Consider the following 14,664-nt stretch of genomic DNA (forward strand, 5'->3'; position numbering starts at 1 on the left):
TTACTACTGTAATTAATGGAATTTCTAAATAACATATAATCATTTTGTGTATAATATATAGACATATTTAATTAATTACTATGTTCGATTATTAAGGGTAAGCAGTGAACATATGTAAGGGTCATTTTTTCATGCAAAGTAAAAACAAACTAAATATATTGTTAAAATATTATAATGCAATATAATTTCATATGCATCATAGTAATAATACAATTACTTAAATAGATGAGAAACACAATTAAAAGAATGATGAGCTATAGTCTGCAATTCAGTGATGTTTGACATACATAGTTTAATAACTTATAACAATACATTTTCAACAAAAAGAACATTGAGAGCAAATGGTTAGCAAATAAAAATTAGTAAAAGCATTGGAATCAACTATTTATAGACAGTGAATGTTTGGGGTAAAAAAAAAAGACAAAAATACAATTTCTGTACAGATTTTTTGGTTTTGTGGAAATCCTACCAAAAGAGTAACATTGGTAAATTGCTGCATATAATATTTAAAAACAAAAACAGTTTCCCACACAAAAATCTGACCTTACTTTGCTGACATGGAAGAAAAGTTCAACTGCTGTCTACTTTAGAAGTCCAAGTGTGCCCCCTAGTGTTCAATATAAGTAATACATGTTAAAAACAAATCTGACTCATTTTTTTGCTGCGCTTAGTTTCAAGCAAAGACACGCTTAATAATCTAAATATAAAAACAACGTATATCAAATATAAATGAGGTTTTAACCTTTAGTTCAAACTGTTAAATATTAAGTGTTGAGGCACACATTAAAAATGTGTGGTATTTTGTTGGTAACTAATGTGCATAAATTAACAAAAACAATGAAAATAATTACCATACTACAATTGGACAAATATGTCAGTTGGAGTCCATATTTCCATGGGAAATAAACATATTCACCAAACAGTCCTCCGATCTTCGTTTGTGTGCAAAGCTTTGAAAACACATTATAGAAGCCTTTAGGAGCGATTAGATAAAAAACATATTTACATTCTGCACTGCTTGCTAAAGTCTAAGGGGGGAAACTCACTTCATTTAAATAAAAAATACATTTTGCAATTGTGTTGGCAAGTGCAATATATGGGGACCACATTTTATAAATAAATACATCTTTAAATAATTACTTATACAGTGTCCTCCAAAAGTATTTGAATAGTGAGTCCAATTTGTTTATTTTTGTTGTAGACTGAAACCATTTGGGTTTGACATCAACAAATTAAAATGGGACAAGAGATCGGCATTTCAGCTTTTATTTCCAGGTATTTACATCTGGATCTGATACACCAGTGGTCCCCAACCTTTTTGTAGCTGCGGACCGGTCAACGTTTGATAATTTGTCCCACGGCTCGGCAGGGTGGGGATTCTTCTTTATATTTTAATTTTTAATTTTTTTGTTTGTCATGAAAAAGGGAGTTTGTTTGGGTTGGTGCACTAATTGTAAGTCTATCTTGTGTTTTTTATGTTGATTTAATGAAAATCAAAAAAATAGAAATAAAAAGATTGATCAAAAAAATTCTGCAGCCTGGTACCAATCGAGCCACGGCCCGGTGGTTGGGGACCACTGTGATACACAACTTAGAAGATAGCACCTTTTGTTTGAACCTACCCATTTTTCATGCGAGCAAACGTATTGGAACATGTGACTGACAGGTGTGTTTTGTTGCCCAGGGGTCTTCCCAATGGACGTCATTAATCAAACAATAAATAGCACTGAATGTCTGAACTCAGTTTCAGATTGGGTAGGATAGGTTTTGCCTGTGCAAACTATATTTAGAGTTGGAACTGACGGAGATAGATATCTACATATATCCATATTTTAGAGTTATTTCTTTATATTCATAGTCATATTTTAAAACAGCTGGTATTCTTCCATTTGTTCTCTTTCTCTTTGCCCGCAAGTAAACTGTGTGTTAGCCTTGAAGCTTTGGAATGTAGGAAGTTGGAGTACTCCCTAAATATCTTATCTTTTCTTGAACAAAGGACCTGTATGTCCCATCTAGGGAGGGTGGGAGCTGGTTGAGGATTTAAGAAGTAGTGTCTTCCCGTTTGAGAGTTAGATCAATTTGGGCAATCAAATTGAAAGGTTGTTGTATTTAGATTGGTCTCCCAAAGCTTTGGTAATAAAATATCAAGATAAGCTACTCATTGTCTGGGATTCATTGAGAATCAGCTTATGTGTCATCGAAAGAACTTGGGAGAGACCGGCAGTTTAAATTCCCAGCAGAGGAAAGCCTGGTCCAACGCAACAGAACCAACATGAAAACCAGAGAGCTGTCTATGGTGAATTGTGAATCTGAGAGAAGATGGACAATCAATCAGAGCCATTGCACAAACATTGGCCGTAGCCAGTGCAACCATTTGGAATGTCCTGAAGAAGAAAGAAACCATTGGTTTACTAAGCAACAGACATCGAACAGGTAGACCAAGGAAAACATCCGCAGTTGATGACAAACATTGTGAGAGCGATAAAGAACTGTAAGTGACATCAGCAACAACCTCCAGAGGGCAGGAGTAAAGGTATCACTATCTACTGTTGGCAGAAGACTTCATGAACAGAAGTACAGAGGCTACACCAGAAGATGCAAACCACTCATTAGCAAGAAGAATAGGAAGGTCAGGCTGGAATTTGCCAAAAGGTACAGAGATGAGCCTCAAAAATTCTGAGAAAAAGTTTTATGGACTGATGAGATACAGATTAACTTCTTCCAAAGCGATAAAAAGGCAAAAGTTTGGAGAAAAAAAGGATCTACTCATTATCAGAAACATACAGTGGGGCAAAAAAGTATTTAGTCAGCCACCGATTGTGCAAGTTCTCCCACTTAAAATGATGACAGAGGTCTGTAATTTTCATCATAGGTACACTTCAACTGTGAGAGACAGAATGTGAAAAAAAATCCAGGAATTTACTTTGTAGGAATTTTAAATAATTTATTTGTAAATTGTGGTGGAAAATAAGTATTTGGTCAACCATTCAAAGCCCTCACTGGTGGAAGGAGGTTTTGGCTCAAAATCTCACGATACATGGCCCCATTCATTCTTTCCTTAACACGGATCAATCGTCCTGTCCCCTTAGCAGAAAAACAGCCCCAAATCATGATGTTTCCACCCCCATGCTTCACAGTAGGTATGGTGTTCTTGGGATGCAACTTCTTCCTCCAAACACGACGAGTTGAGTTTATACCAAAATGGATACATGGATGATACAGCAGAGGATTGGGAGAATGTCATGTGGTCAGATGAAACCAAAATAGAGCTTTTTGGTATAAACTCAACTCGTCGTGTTTGGAGGAAGAAGAATACTGAGTTGCATCCCAAGAACACCATACCTACTGTGAAGCATTAGGGCGGAAACATCATGCTTTGGGGCTGTTTTTCTGCTAAGGGGACATGACGATTGATCCGTGTTAAGGAAAGAATGAATGGGGCCAAGTATCGTGAGATTTTGAGCCAAAACCTCCTTCCATCAGTGAGAGCTTTGAATGGTTGACCAAATACTTATTTTCCACCATAATTTACAAATAAATTCTTTAAAATTCCTACAATGTAAATTCCTGGATTTTTTTTTCCACATTCTGTCTCTCACAGTTGAAGTGTACCTATGATGAAAATTACAGACCTCTGTCATCATTTTAAGTGGGAGAACTTGCACAATCGGTGGCTGACTAAATACTTTTTTGCCCCACTGTACAACCTCATCCGTGTAACATAATGCCATGGCTTGGGCTTGCATTGGCTTCTTCTGGGACGGGCTCTTTCATCTTCGTTAATGATGTAACACATCATGGCAGCAGCAAAATGAACTCAGAAGTCTACAGAAACATTTTGTCTGCAAATTTAAAGAAAAATGCAACTAAACTGATTGGGAGATCCTTCATCATGCAGCAAGAAAACAGGCCAAAACAACAAAGGAGTTCATCAGGGGCAGGAAGTGGAAGGTTTTAGACTGGCTAAATCAGTCTCCAGACTTAAACCCAATAGAGCATGCATTTTACCTGCTGACTGAAGGGAGTGACCCCCCCCCCCCCCCCAAAACAAACAACAACTGAAAGAGGCTGCGGTGAAAGCCTGGAAAAGCATCAAAAAAGAAGATTGCAAAAGTTTGGTGATGTCAATGAGTCACAGGCTTGATGCAGTTATTGAGAACACAATATTTGCAACTACATATTAAATGTTGTTCACTTTAATCTATTTTATGTTTATATGTTCCAATAATTTTTGCTCACCTAAAAATGTTTTGTTCCATTACACATAATGCTATCTAATAAGTTGTGTATCAGATCCAGAAGTAAATAACTGGAAATAAAAGCTGAAATGTTGACCTCTTGTCTCATATTTTGATGTCAAACCCAAATGTTTTCAGTCTACAACAAAAAAAGAAATTCACCTCACTGTTCCAATACTTTTGGAGGGCACTGTACGTGTCACCAATTACAACTGCACGTAAACGTGTCATTAATTTTGTCATTTTTTATGTTACGGTATAGCTAATTATTTATTTCACAATTTTATTAAAACATTTCAAGATTTAAATAAATAAATCATAAATAATGAAATTACTTATCAAATCTTAAAATGTCATCATTAAAGAAAATCAATAATTAACAAAATTACATAATTTGATATTAAAATAATTAAAAATTATTTTACATTAAATAAATTGACACATTAAATAACATTTATGTATTTAATTCATATTATAAATTAACCTCATTATTTAAAGATGTATTTAATTGTGACCCTCTATAGCAGGGGTGTCAAACTTATTTTAGATAGGGGGGCCACATGGAGAAAAATCTACTCCCAAGTGGGCCGGACTGGTAAAATTATGGCACGATAACTTCAAAATAAAGACAACTTTAGATTGTTTTGTTTGTTTAAAAAATAGTACAAGCCACATTCTAAAATTGTACAAATCATAATGTTGATGTTTTTGTTTTTTTTACAATTACCTGTTCTGGTTAATAGTATTTATACTTCATTTGTCGTTATTTACATTTTCTAAATAAAATGATGTGATAATGTTCATCAGTCAACTCATTGGTGTCAATTTTCAATCTATCAAGATAAAAATGTTTTGGCAAAATCAAATTACACTATGTTATTTATGTAGTTTGATCATTTTCCTCCACTGATGTACATAATGTGGTTTAGTTTGTATACATGTAGCTTCATCTATAAAGATACAAAGACTTGCTACTGCAACATCCAGTGGACACATTTAGAATAGCTGTTTCTTTCATTCAAATTTTTTTTTTATAATTAGCAAACTCATCCCGCGGGCCGGATAAAACCTGTTCACGGGCCTGATCCGGCCCTCGGGCCGTACGTTTGACACCCCTGCTCTATAGCAATACACAAGAGGTAAATTATTTTTTTCTGTTTAATTACTTCTGTTTGCAACTAACCTTCACAATCGACTGAATTAACAGCTGACTCTGCTTTCTGCTTCCTCCTCTCGGGATGGTTCCACCAGCTGCTTGTAGGAGAAGGCCAGCATCATCTGGAGGGATAAATGACATCACATAATGTTGAATTATTTTCCATCTATTGGCTGAACCGTGTTTATTTCCCTATATGTGGGATCTGGAGGGAGGCAGATTCCAATGTCTTCTTTTACTTCCCTAACAATGTTTGTTGCTCACCGTTAGTAATGCCAGCAGCGCCATCATCACCCCCATCATGATATACATGTTGTCAGTGAGGCCACCAGCCCACAGCGGGCCCAGAATGGTCGCGAGACCTCCGACTGAGCGACGCACGCCCTGACTGAAACCTGCAAGGGCAACCACACATCGGCTTAACGCTAATTAGTGTGTTTCTGTGCTTAAGGCGTGGGGAGCGCAAACACAACAAAACTACAATATTATCAACATGTAAAGCGACCCTGACTTTTAATGTGAGTAGTATAAGTAATTTTGAATTAAGAACAAATACAGAAACTGCACACAAATATAAGTTTGTTGTAAATAATGTAAATAATTCAATATATACACTCTGATGATTAAAGGCCTACTGAAATGAGATTTTCTCATTTAAACGGGAATAGCAGGTCCATTCTATGTGTCATACTTGATCATTTCGCGATATTGCCATATTTTTGCTGAAAGGATTTAGTAGAGAACATCGATGATAAAGTTTGCGACTTTTGGTCGCTAATAAAAAAGCCTTGCCTTTACCGGAAGTATGTGCGGGTGACGTCACGAGTTGCAGGGCTCCACACATATTCACATTGTTTATAATGGGAGCCAGCAGCAGTAAGAGCAATTCGGACCGAGAAAGCGACAATTTCCCCATTAATTTGAGTGAGGACGAAAGATTCAAGAATTAGGATATTATTAGTGAAGGACTAGAGAAAAAAAAAAAAAAAAGCGACGGCTCCGGGCGGCGGTAGTGTAAGCGTTTCAGATGTAATTAGACACATTTACTAGGATAATTCTGGAAGATCCCTTATCTGCTTATTGTTTTAATAGTGTTTTAGTGAGATTTTAAAGATTGTTAAGGCATACCTTGAGGTCGGATGGCTGCGGTGAACACGCAGTGTCTCAGAGAGAAGCCGAGGAGTCAAGCTCGCAGCTGCCTTTTTTGATATGACAGCTGCTGTAGGATGACGAATAATCCATTGATGTCTCCGGTAAGATATACATCACAATTTCCCCATCCAAAAACATACTGGTTGACGTAGAGAAAACATGTTCGCTTGACCGCTCTGTGTTAAAGCTTGACAACAAACTGCAATCCTAAAACAGCTGCAATTCACCGCTTTCCACCAACAGCATTGTTCTTTAGAGTCTCCATTATTAAATGAACAAATTGCGAAAGATTCAGCAACACAGATGTCCAAAATACTGTGTAATTATGCCGTTAAAGCAGACGACTTTTAGCCGCTAGTGGGGCAGCGCTAATATTTCCTTACAGTCCGTGACGTCACGCGTACGCGTCATCATTTCGCCACGTTTTCAACAAGAAACTTGAGGGAAATTTAAAATTGCAATTTAGTAAACTAAAAAGGCCGTATTGGCATGTGTTGCAATGTTAATATTTCATCATTGATATATAAACTATCAGACTGCGTGGTCAGTAGTAGTGGGTTTCAGTAGGCCTTTAACTTGTGTGATGACTGTATTATGCTGATAGTATATATTTGTACCATGAATTGACTAACATGGACCCCGACTAAAAGAAGTTGAAAAACTTATTCAGGTGTTACTGTTTAGTGGTCAATTGTACAGAATATGTACTGTACTGTAAAATCTACTGATAAAAGTTTCAATCAATCAATTAATTCAACTGTTCGTCTGGTACAGGGACTGCATGACTGCATGAGCTCCCCCTATTCTGCTATCTAAAAAAAATGCAAAGTACAATTTAGTGAAGCATGCAATGATTTTAAGGCGCAGACCTGCCAGCCTTAAAAACATTTAATGAGCACCGCACCTCCACCTGGGTCAGACTCTGCTTTTGTATTTAGCATGCAACATTGTTGCGAGCGAGGGATGGTAAAACAAGAATAGGTTAAACATAGTGACCATTTTAAAGCGTGACACACCTTTTCTGGACAAGGACATTGGTGAACTTTGACTGGAACAATGTCATGGACAAAAATTATGCACATATTTGGTGTAATGGAATAATAAATAAGATGTATCTTCAAAAACACAAGTGCGAGAGAAGTCAAATCTTACCCTGTTTTTAGAAAATTATTGTTAAAATAGATTTGGCTCAGAAAAAAATCCCTTAACGGTGAACTAAGCAATGATACAAATTTGTTTAAAAGCCTAAGAAATCCAGTTACTAAAATACACTATATTGCCAAAAGTATTTGGCCAGTCATCCAAATGATGAGAATCAGGTGTTCTAATCACTTGGCCCGGCCACAGGTGTATACAATCAAGCACTTTGGCACGGAGACTGTTTTTACAAACATTTATGAAAGAATGGGCCACTCACAGGAGCTCAGTGATTTCCAGCGTGGAAATGTCATAGAATGCCACCTGTGCAACAAATCCAGTCGCGAAATTTACTTCTAAATATTCTAAAGTCGGCGTTCACGGTGGCAGAGGGGTTAGTGCGTCTGCCTCACAATACGAAAGTCCTGAGTAATCTGGGGTTCAATCCCGAGCTTGGGATCTTTCCTGTGTGAAGTTTGCTTGTCCTCCCTGTGAATGCGTGGGTTCCCTCCGGGTACTCCGGCTCCCTCCCACTTCCAAAGACATGCACCTGGGGATGGGTTGATTGGCAACACTAAATTGGCCCTAGTGTGTGAATATGAGTGTGAATGTTGTCTATCTGTGTTGGCCCTGCGATGAGGTGGTGACTTGTCCAGGGTGTACCCCACCTTCCACGCGATTGTAGCTGCGATAGGCGCCAGCGCCGTCCGCGACCCCAAAGGGAATAAGCGGTAGAAAATGGATGGAAAAAAAAATGATATTCCAAAGTCAACTATCGGCTTTATTATAAGAAAGTGGAAGAGTTTGGGAACAACAGCAACTCAGCCACCAAGTGGTAGGCCATATAAACTGACAGAGGGGTCAGCGGGGAACAGTTTGGAACTGGCCCTTTCCTTTTCCAACATGACTGTGCACCAGTACACAAAGCAAGGTCCATAAAGACATGGATGACAGAGTCTGGTGTGGTTTGACTTGACTGGCCTGCACAGAGTCCTGACCTGAACCCAATAGAACACCTTTGAGATTAATTATAACGTAGACTGAGAGCCAGGCCTTCTCGACCAACATCAGTGTGTGACCTCACTAAGGCGCTTTTGGAATAATGGTCGAACATTTCTATAAACACACTCCGCAACATTGTGGACAGCCTTCCCAGAAGAGTTGAAACTGTAACAGCTGCAAAAGGTGGACCGACATCATATTGAACCGTATTGGTTATGAATGGGATGGCCCTTCAAGTTCAAATGTCAGTCAAAGGTAAGTGGCTAAATACTTTTGGCAATACAGTGTGTTAAGAAATCTACAAGCAGGTTATTATATCAACAATGCCCTCTCACAATGTGGGGGAAAAAATAGTATAATAACACGATTGGGCAAAACAACAACAATGTATGATCTTAAAATAATGACGCTCACATTAGAGACAGTAAAGAAGTCAGCAAGTGTTTAATAGTTTTTTTTGTTTCCTCAGTGTAGGAGTTAGTGCAGCAGTTAAAATCAAAAACCTCAATTTGCTCTCCACGAATGGCAGTAAGTCAATGTAACACTGAATTTAATAGAAAATGGGACACAGCCTTTGCATTGCAGCAGACTGATGAGGTTGAAGTGCTCAAAGTTAAAAATCAGACTGATCAAAGTCCCAGTAAAGATATTTTTCGAACGGATGCAGACTTTCCATAGCAACAAAGAAAACAATTTGCAAAACCCCTCACAAATTTGATCGACCTGTACATTCAAAGTCATGCCGATTTTAAAGTCAGGAGTACCAGACCAGGCATGTAACGATCAATTTAGAAGCATCCTGCCTGTACTTTTAAAGGTACTTCAGAACATTGTGTCCAACCAACTCTTGTGCTCCTTATTGTAAAGTCAAACAATTACAATTTGCCTTTCGAACTTGACTTTTCAAACTTAAGGACGTCTTAATGAGAGGTCAGCCATGTGAACATTACTAATCTAAGTGTATTATGTTTTCTTCACTGTGTTATTGATTGTTACGGTTTTTAACTTTACTGTTTTATTGTTAATAAATGCCCAACTTGGGATGGACAATGTAGAATTAGCTCTGGCTAAAATGTTGTAGTACGTAACATGTGCTCATGAAACATTTGTCCCTATCAAATAAACACAATTAAATTCATTAAAGAGAATGCAGGGGGGACTGATATTGCAGTTGGAACTAATCAATGTGGGACAACTAGGGGTGTCTAGATCCGATATTTGCAAAATAAAAAACTAGGGGTGCATCTAAAATGTCCAAAATAAGCTCTTGTGCAAAGCTGGGCAGCCAGTTAACATCTAAATGTTCTCCAATAAACAGACAAGTTTGGTCTTTTCTTGTAAATTAGTGACAAAAAGTAAACATATTAGGTTATAGGCAACAAAGGAGCTAGCAGCTACACAACAGCTAAGCACACAATAGCACACATAAACATGTGTCTTTAATTGAACTATATTGCAGCGTAAAACATTATATTTTTCAATATAAACAAGTATCAAATAAATAGTGTCATATTACTTCCACATACAATTCTGCCTTAGACACTTAGTATTAGAAATTATCCAGTAACAAATGTGTCCACATCGTTCAATTTACTGTTTGATGACCCTAATGTAATAAATTATTGTGACCACTCAGTGCCACAAAAAACTACTACTCCACTCTACAGTAATAGCATACATCCGTCATAATGTTAGGGTTTTTCATACCTACTATTGTTCTCGGAGTAATTTCCCGTGATTAAGCCTTTCCTAACACTCAACACTACAAAATAGGGATGTAGTGATACAAAAATGTAATATCCCGGTTATCATTATCATTATTGTTAATAGTGGTCAAAAAGTACTCATACACACACACTGAAATCTTTTGACCAAGCTAATATTTCTTTGATAACAAAAAATACACACAGTTAGAAAACCCACTTTTTTGAACGTTTCGTTTCGTCTTTGCTTGACTGATAGTGTTTTAGTCTTTGTATTTTATTTGTTTTACTGGCTAAGATTTATATAGTTTTAAATATCGGTTTGTACTGTAGCACTTTAGTTTTATCAAGTGAAAATTACAAAAATAAAATATATTATTTATTATTCCGTCTTCTATTCCTTGGAGTATACAATGTGCACAATTGAATCAGACAGCAATGTGTTTATAAACCTTTAGACTGGGGTATGTCGTTCCTTAATAGGGAAAAAACGCTAATGTCTCTTCTTTTTATGTTAGCATTTCAGCTAGGGAGCTAGCGCCAGTCAGTCTATGAATTTATCAAAGTGCAGTTATCGATCACTGTTTCTCGAAAATTTTAATTTAAAATGATAATACGAACTGACAGACGTTTTAAGACGTTTATCACTAATAAATACAGTTTTTCGTTACATCTATACTACACAATAATATAAGAAAATATGGTTTGTGCGGATCTCGTATAGGTTGAATATTGTTATCTGCCAATACTCAAGGCTCCAATATCTGTATCATATTGGAAGTGAAAATGTTGTATCGAGACATCACTCGTTACGACAGTCATTGTAAATGTTCATCTGAAGTCAAAGATGGCTTTTGCGGATGTAGTCTGAACAGAATATATACATTTGTGAGATAGTTTGGGAAGTCGAGCGTAATAGTAGGGTCAGGAGCGAGCTGGTGTACTGTACGCTGGTGCTTTGACACAGAAAAATAATCCAAGTTTCACAGATTTAACTCAAGATTTATACTGACGAAAGGCAAAAAAAATGCGTGACTGGACATCAGATTTGAGTCAAAATGTGTGCTGAATTTGCTTCTTGCATTTCACATTTTGAAAAAAATGAGTCTCTTTTTGTTACTCACCTTGCGTTTTCTCAGAAGTAATTTTGGAAAAGAGAGAAACCTGGGCAACCGCTACAAATGGCAGACCCAGAACCTGCAGGAATACGCCGATGACAAACTCCGTCAGCTGCCAGGAGAAACCACCTACACAAAGACACAATCCCGTAGGTTTATATGAAAGATACATTTTAAAGAGGAGTTTTACTAATGTTAGTGTGTATTTCAGATCAGGAATTGTCATGGTGGTTTGTGAAGAACTTTTTCCACAAAGTACCACTTCAGAAAACACTTGACTCTCCAAGTACCACCTTAATGACCAACATTAAAATACATGAGCGTAGTAGGCCTAAATATTCATTAAAAACAAGGCAGATTTTTTATTTAACAGGCATATTTAATATTATTGGCCACTGTAACATAACACACAATGCAGCAACATCAACGGTGATCCATTTACAGTACATATTTACAGACTTCTTTGGCGTACCACTAGATCGAACCCACGTACCACAGTTTGAGAATTATTACTTTAGATCAGTGGTTCTCAAATGGGGGTACTTGAAGGTATGCCAAGGGGTACGTGAGATTTTTTTTTAAATATTCGAAAAACAGCAACAATTCAAAAATCCTTTATAAATACATTTATTGAATAATACTTCAACAAAATATGAATTTAAGTTTATAGACTGTGAAAAGAAATGCAACAATGCAATATTCAGTGCTGACAACTAGATTTTTTTGTGGACATGTTCCATAAATATTGATGTTAAAGATTTCATTTTTGTTAAGAAATGTTTAGAATTAAGTTCATGAATCCAGATGGATCTCTATTACAATCCCCAAAAAGGGCAATTTAAGTTGATGATTACTTCTATGTATAGAAATCTTTACTTGTAATTGAATCACTTGTTTATTTTTCAACAAGTTTTTAGTTATTTTTATCTTTTTTTCCAAATAAAGACCACTACAAATGAGCAATATTTTGCACTGTTATACAATTTAATAAATCAGAAACTGATGACATAGTGCTGTATTTTACTTCTTGATCTCTTTTTTTGAACCAAAAATGATTTGCTCTGATTAGGGGGTACTTGAAGTAAAAAAAATGTTCACAGGGGGTACATCCCTGAAAAAAGGTTGAGAACCACTGCTTTAGATAAATCATACGGGGCTTCCCCTACATGTAAATGGCCGTGGCACACCGCAAGATAAATGCCAACACACCTTAAAAATAAGAGTTTTTTTAATATAAAAACACATTTTAATACATTGTATAAATGAATATACTCTACATCAGGGGTGGGCCTTACGTTGATCGCGAGCTACCGGTCGATCGCGGAAAGTGTGTCAGTCGATCGCAAGCCAGGCATTAAAAAATAGACATAAAAATGAGCAATCATCAATCTTCACCAAGACTTCACTTTCGTCAGTTGTTTGACATTCTCGGCACCCGAGGATCTTGTGAGATGACGCTGGCTGCTGCGAGATCATTATTAAGAAAAAAATCACTGACAGGACGGACGGAGAGAAACAATTTATTTCAACAGACTCTTGGGCTGTACCTGCTGTCAAAACTCTAAAGACCGACAGCACAGTTCCTGTCTTCACCATAAAAGTCCTGCTTCATCCTGCCTGTGCTAACAAAATAAGAGTCTCAGAAAGCTAGCGTGCACAAGCTAGCAAGCTACGGAGTTTGATGCCAATGTATTTCTCCCCCGCCCTCAGCGACCGCTCTCTCTCCTCGCTCGCCCACACACTCACTGACATCACTCACCTGCTGTCAACACATTAAAAGGGCCACACACACACACACATATGCTACTCTCATAACAAAGTGTTTAAAAACAATTATGCAAGTTGGACAAATGAGATGCCAAATCCAACCACTTTCATTTGTTATTGGAAAGAAAGGAGGACTTTTTTTCTCCTCCATTTGAAAATGCAGACGTTATCAGCACCACTGTCTGATTTCAACTAATGCAAGTCATTAGAATCAAATACACCAACTTATATTCTTGTCTTCATGAAAGAAAGGAATTAATATGTGTTATACATGTTTGCATTATCATTAAACACCATTAACTTGTTAACAAAAATGTCTCTTTCATAAATAAATAAATATAAATCAAAAATAGGAATGAGGTAGATCTCCTCGACTTGGTCAATTGAAAAGTAGCTCGCCTGCAGAAAAAGTGTGAGCACCCGTGCTCTACATAGTTTATTATTTACACACTATTGGCCATGATAAGTTTCACAAATGTTGTGATCCGATGGCCGGATCATCACCATATTGTTGTTTTTGTTCCATTTTTATATCACTCTGCGGTTTGACATGCTTAGTTCCTATTTTGTTCGTTTCCATGGTCACTCATTAAGTTCCACCTGCTAATCACGGTCCCTGCACACCTGTCACTGTTGATTACTTCCTTATTTAAGCTCGCCTTTTCTGTTCAGTCAATCTCGGATCCTACTGTGAAGACTCTTCTTCGGCATGGTAATGCCGGAGTTGTTTTCCCGAGGATGCGTCGAAGCAGAACACAGCAAAAGTAAAATATAAGGTATTTATTAAATAATAAAAGGCTAGGAACAAAAACACTGGTGTAAAGAGATGGCAAACCAAAAACGCTAGTATGAGAACTAGGAAGTAAAAGTAAACAACTAAGCTGGCACGAAGGCATACAAAACACAAAAATAATTCCTCAGCATGTTAGCTGGAATAAACAAATGGCTTAGTGTAAAAGCTAGCGAGAATATACATACAAAGACGAGGGTCGAGAGTCGTCACTGTTGCGCGTGGGCAAATTAGGATCCGAGGAAGACTGAACAGAAAAGGCTGGCTTATAAAAGAGTGTGATTAGCTGAAGCAGGTGTGCGGGACCCAGTGTAGCAGGTGACCTAATGAGTAACCATAGTGACGGACAAAACAGGAAATAAACGGGTCAGACGGTGAATGAAAACACAGATGGAAAAATAAACAACATGTGAAGATCCGAGTCACGGATCGCAACAAAAAACATCTCAGATGTTATAAAAATGTTTCTTTAAGATTCTGAAAAAAATCTCTGCTTCTAAATCGCCTGTCACATACCTAAGTGCAGTTGACCCTCGGCAAAAAGAGAAAAAGTTGAAGAGAAAAGGTATTTCAAGTCCATCCATCCATCCATCATCCTCCG

At 37.2% G+C, this 14,664-nt stretch overlaps 1 protein-coding gene across 1 annotated transcript in view; it reads right to left on the minus strand.

Annotated features, from left to right (window-relative positions):
- Nucleotides 1–272: 272 nt before the first annotated feature.
- Nucleotides 273–14,664, minus strand: part of mfsd8l1 (major facilitator superfamily domain containing 8-like 1) — a 46,440-nt gene continuing 32,048 nt past the window's right edge. Inside the window, exons 9-12 of the mRNA XM_061883299.1 lie at nt 11,513–11,635; nt 5,659–5,789; nt 5,422–5,516; nt 273–950 (exon numbers count right to left, since the gene is read on the minus strand). Coding sequence (XP_061739283.1) covers nt 5,439–5,516; nt 5,659–5,789; nt 11,513–11,635 — 332 coding nt within the window. The 3' untranslated portion in view covers nt 273–950; nt 5,422–5,438. The remainder of the gene's footprint in view (nt 951–5,421; nt 5,517–5,658; nt 5,790–11,512; nt 11,636–14,664) is intronic.

Source organism: Nerophis ophidion, linkage group LG22 (assembly GCF_033978795.1).
Source record: "Nerophis ophidion isolate RoL-2023_Sa linkage group LG22, RoL_Noph_v1.0, whole genome shotgun sequence".
Taxonomy (NCBI): domain Eukaryota; kingdom Metazoa; phylum Chordata; class Actinopteri; order Syngnathiformes; family Syngnathidae; genus Nerophis; species Nerophis ophidion.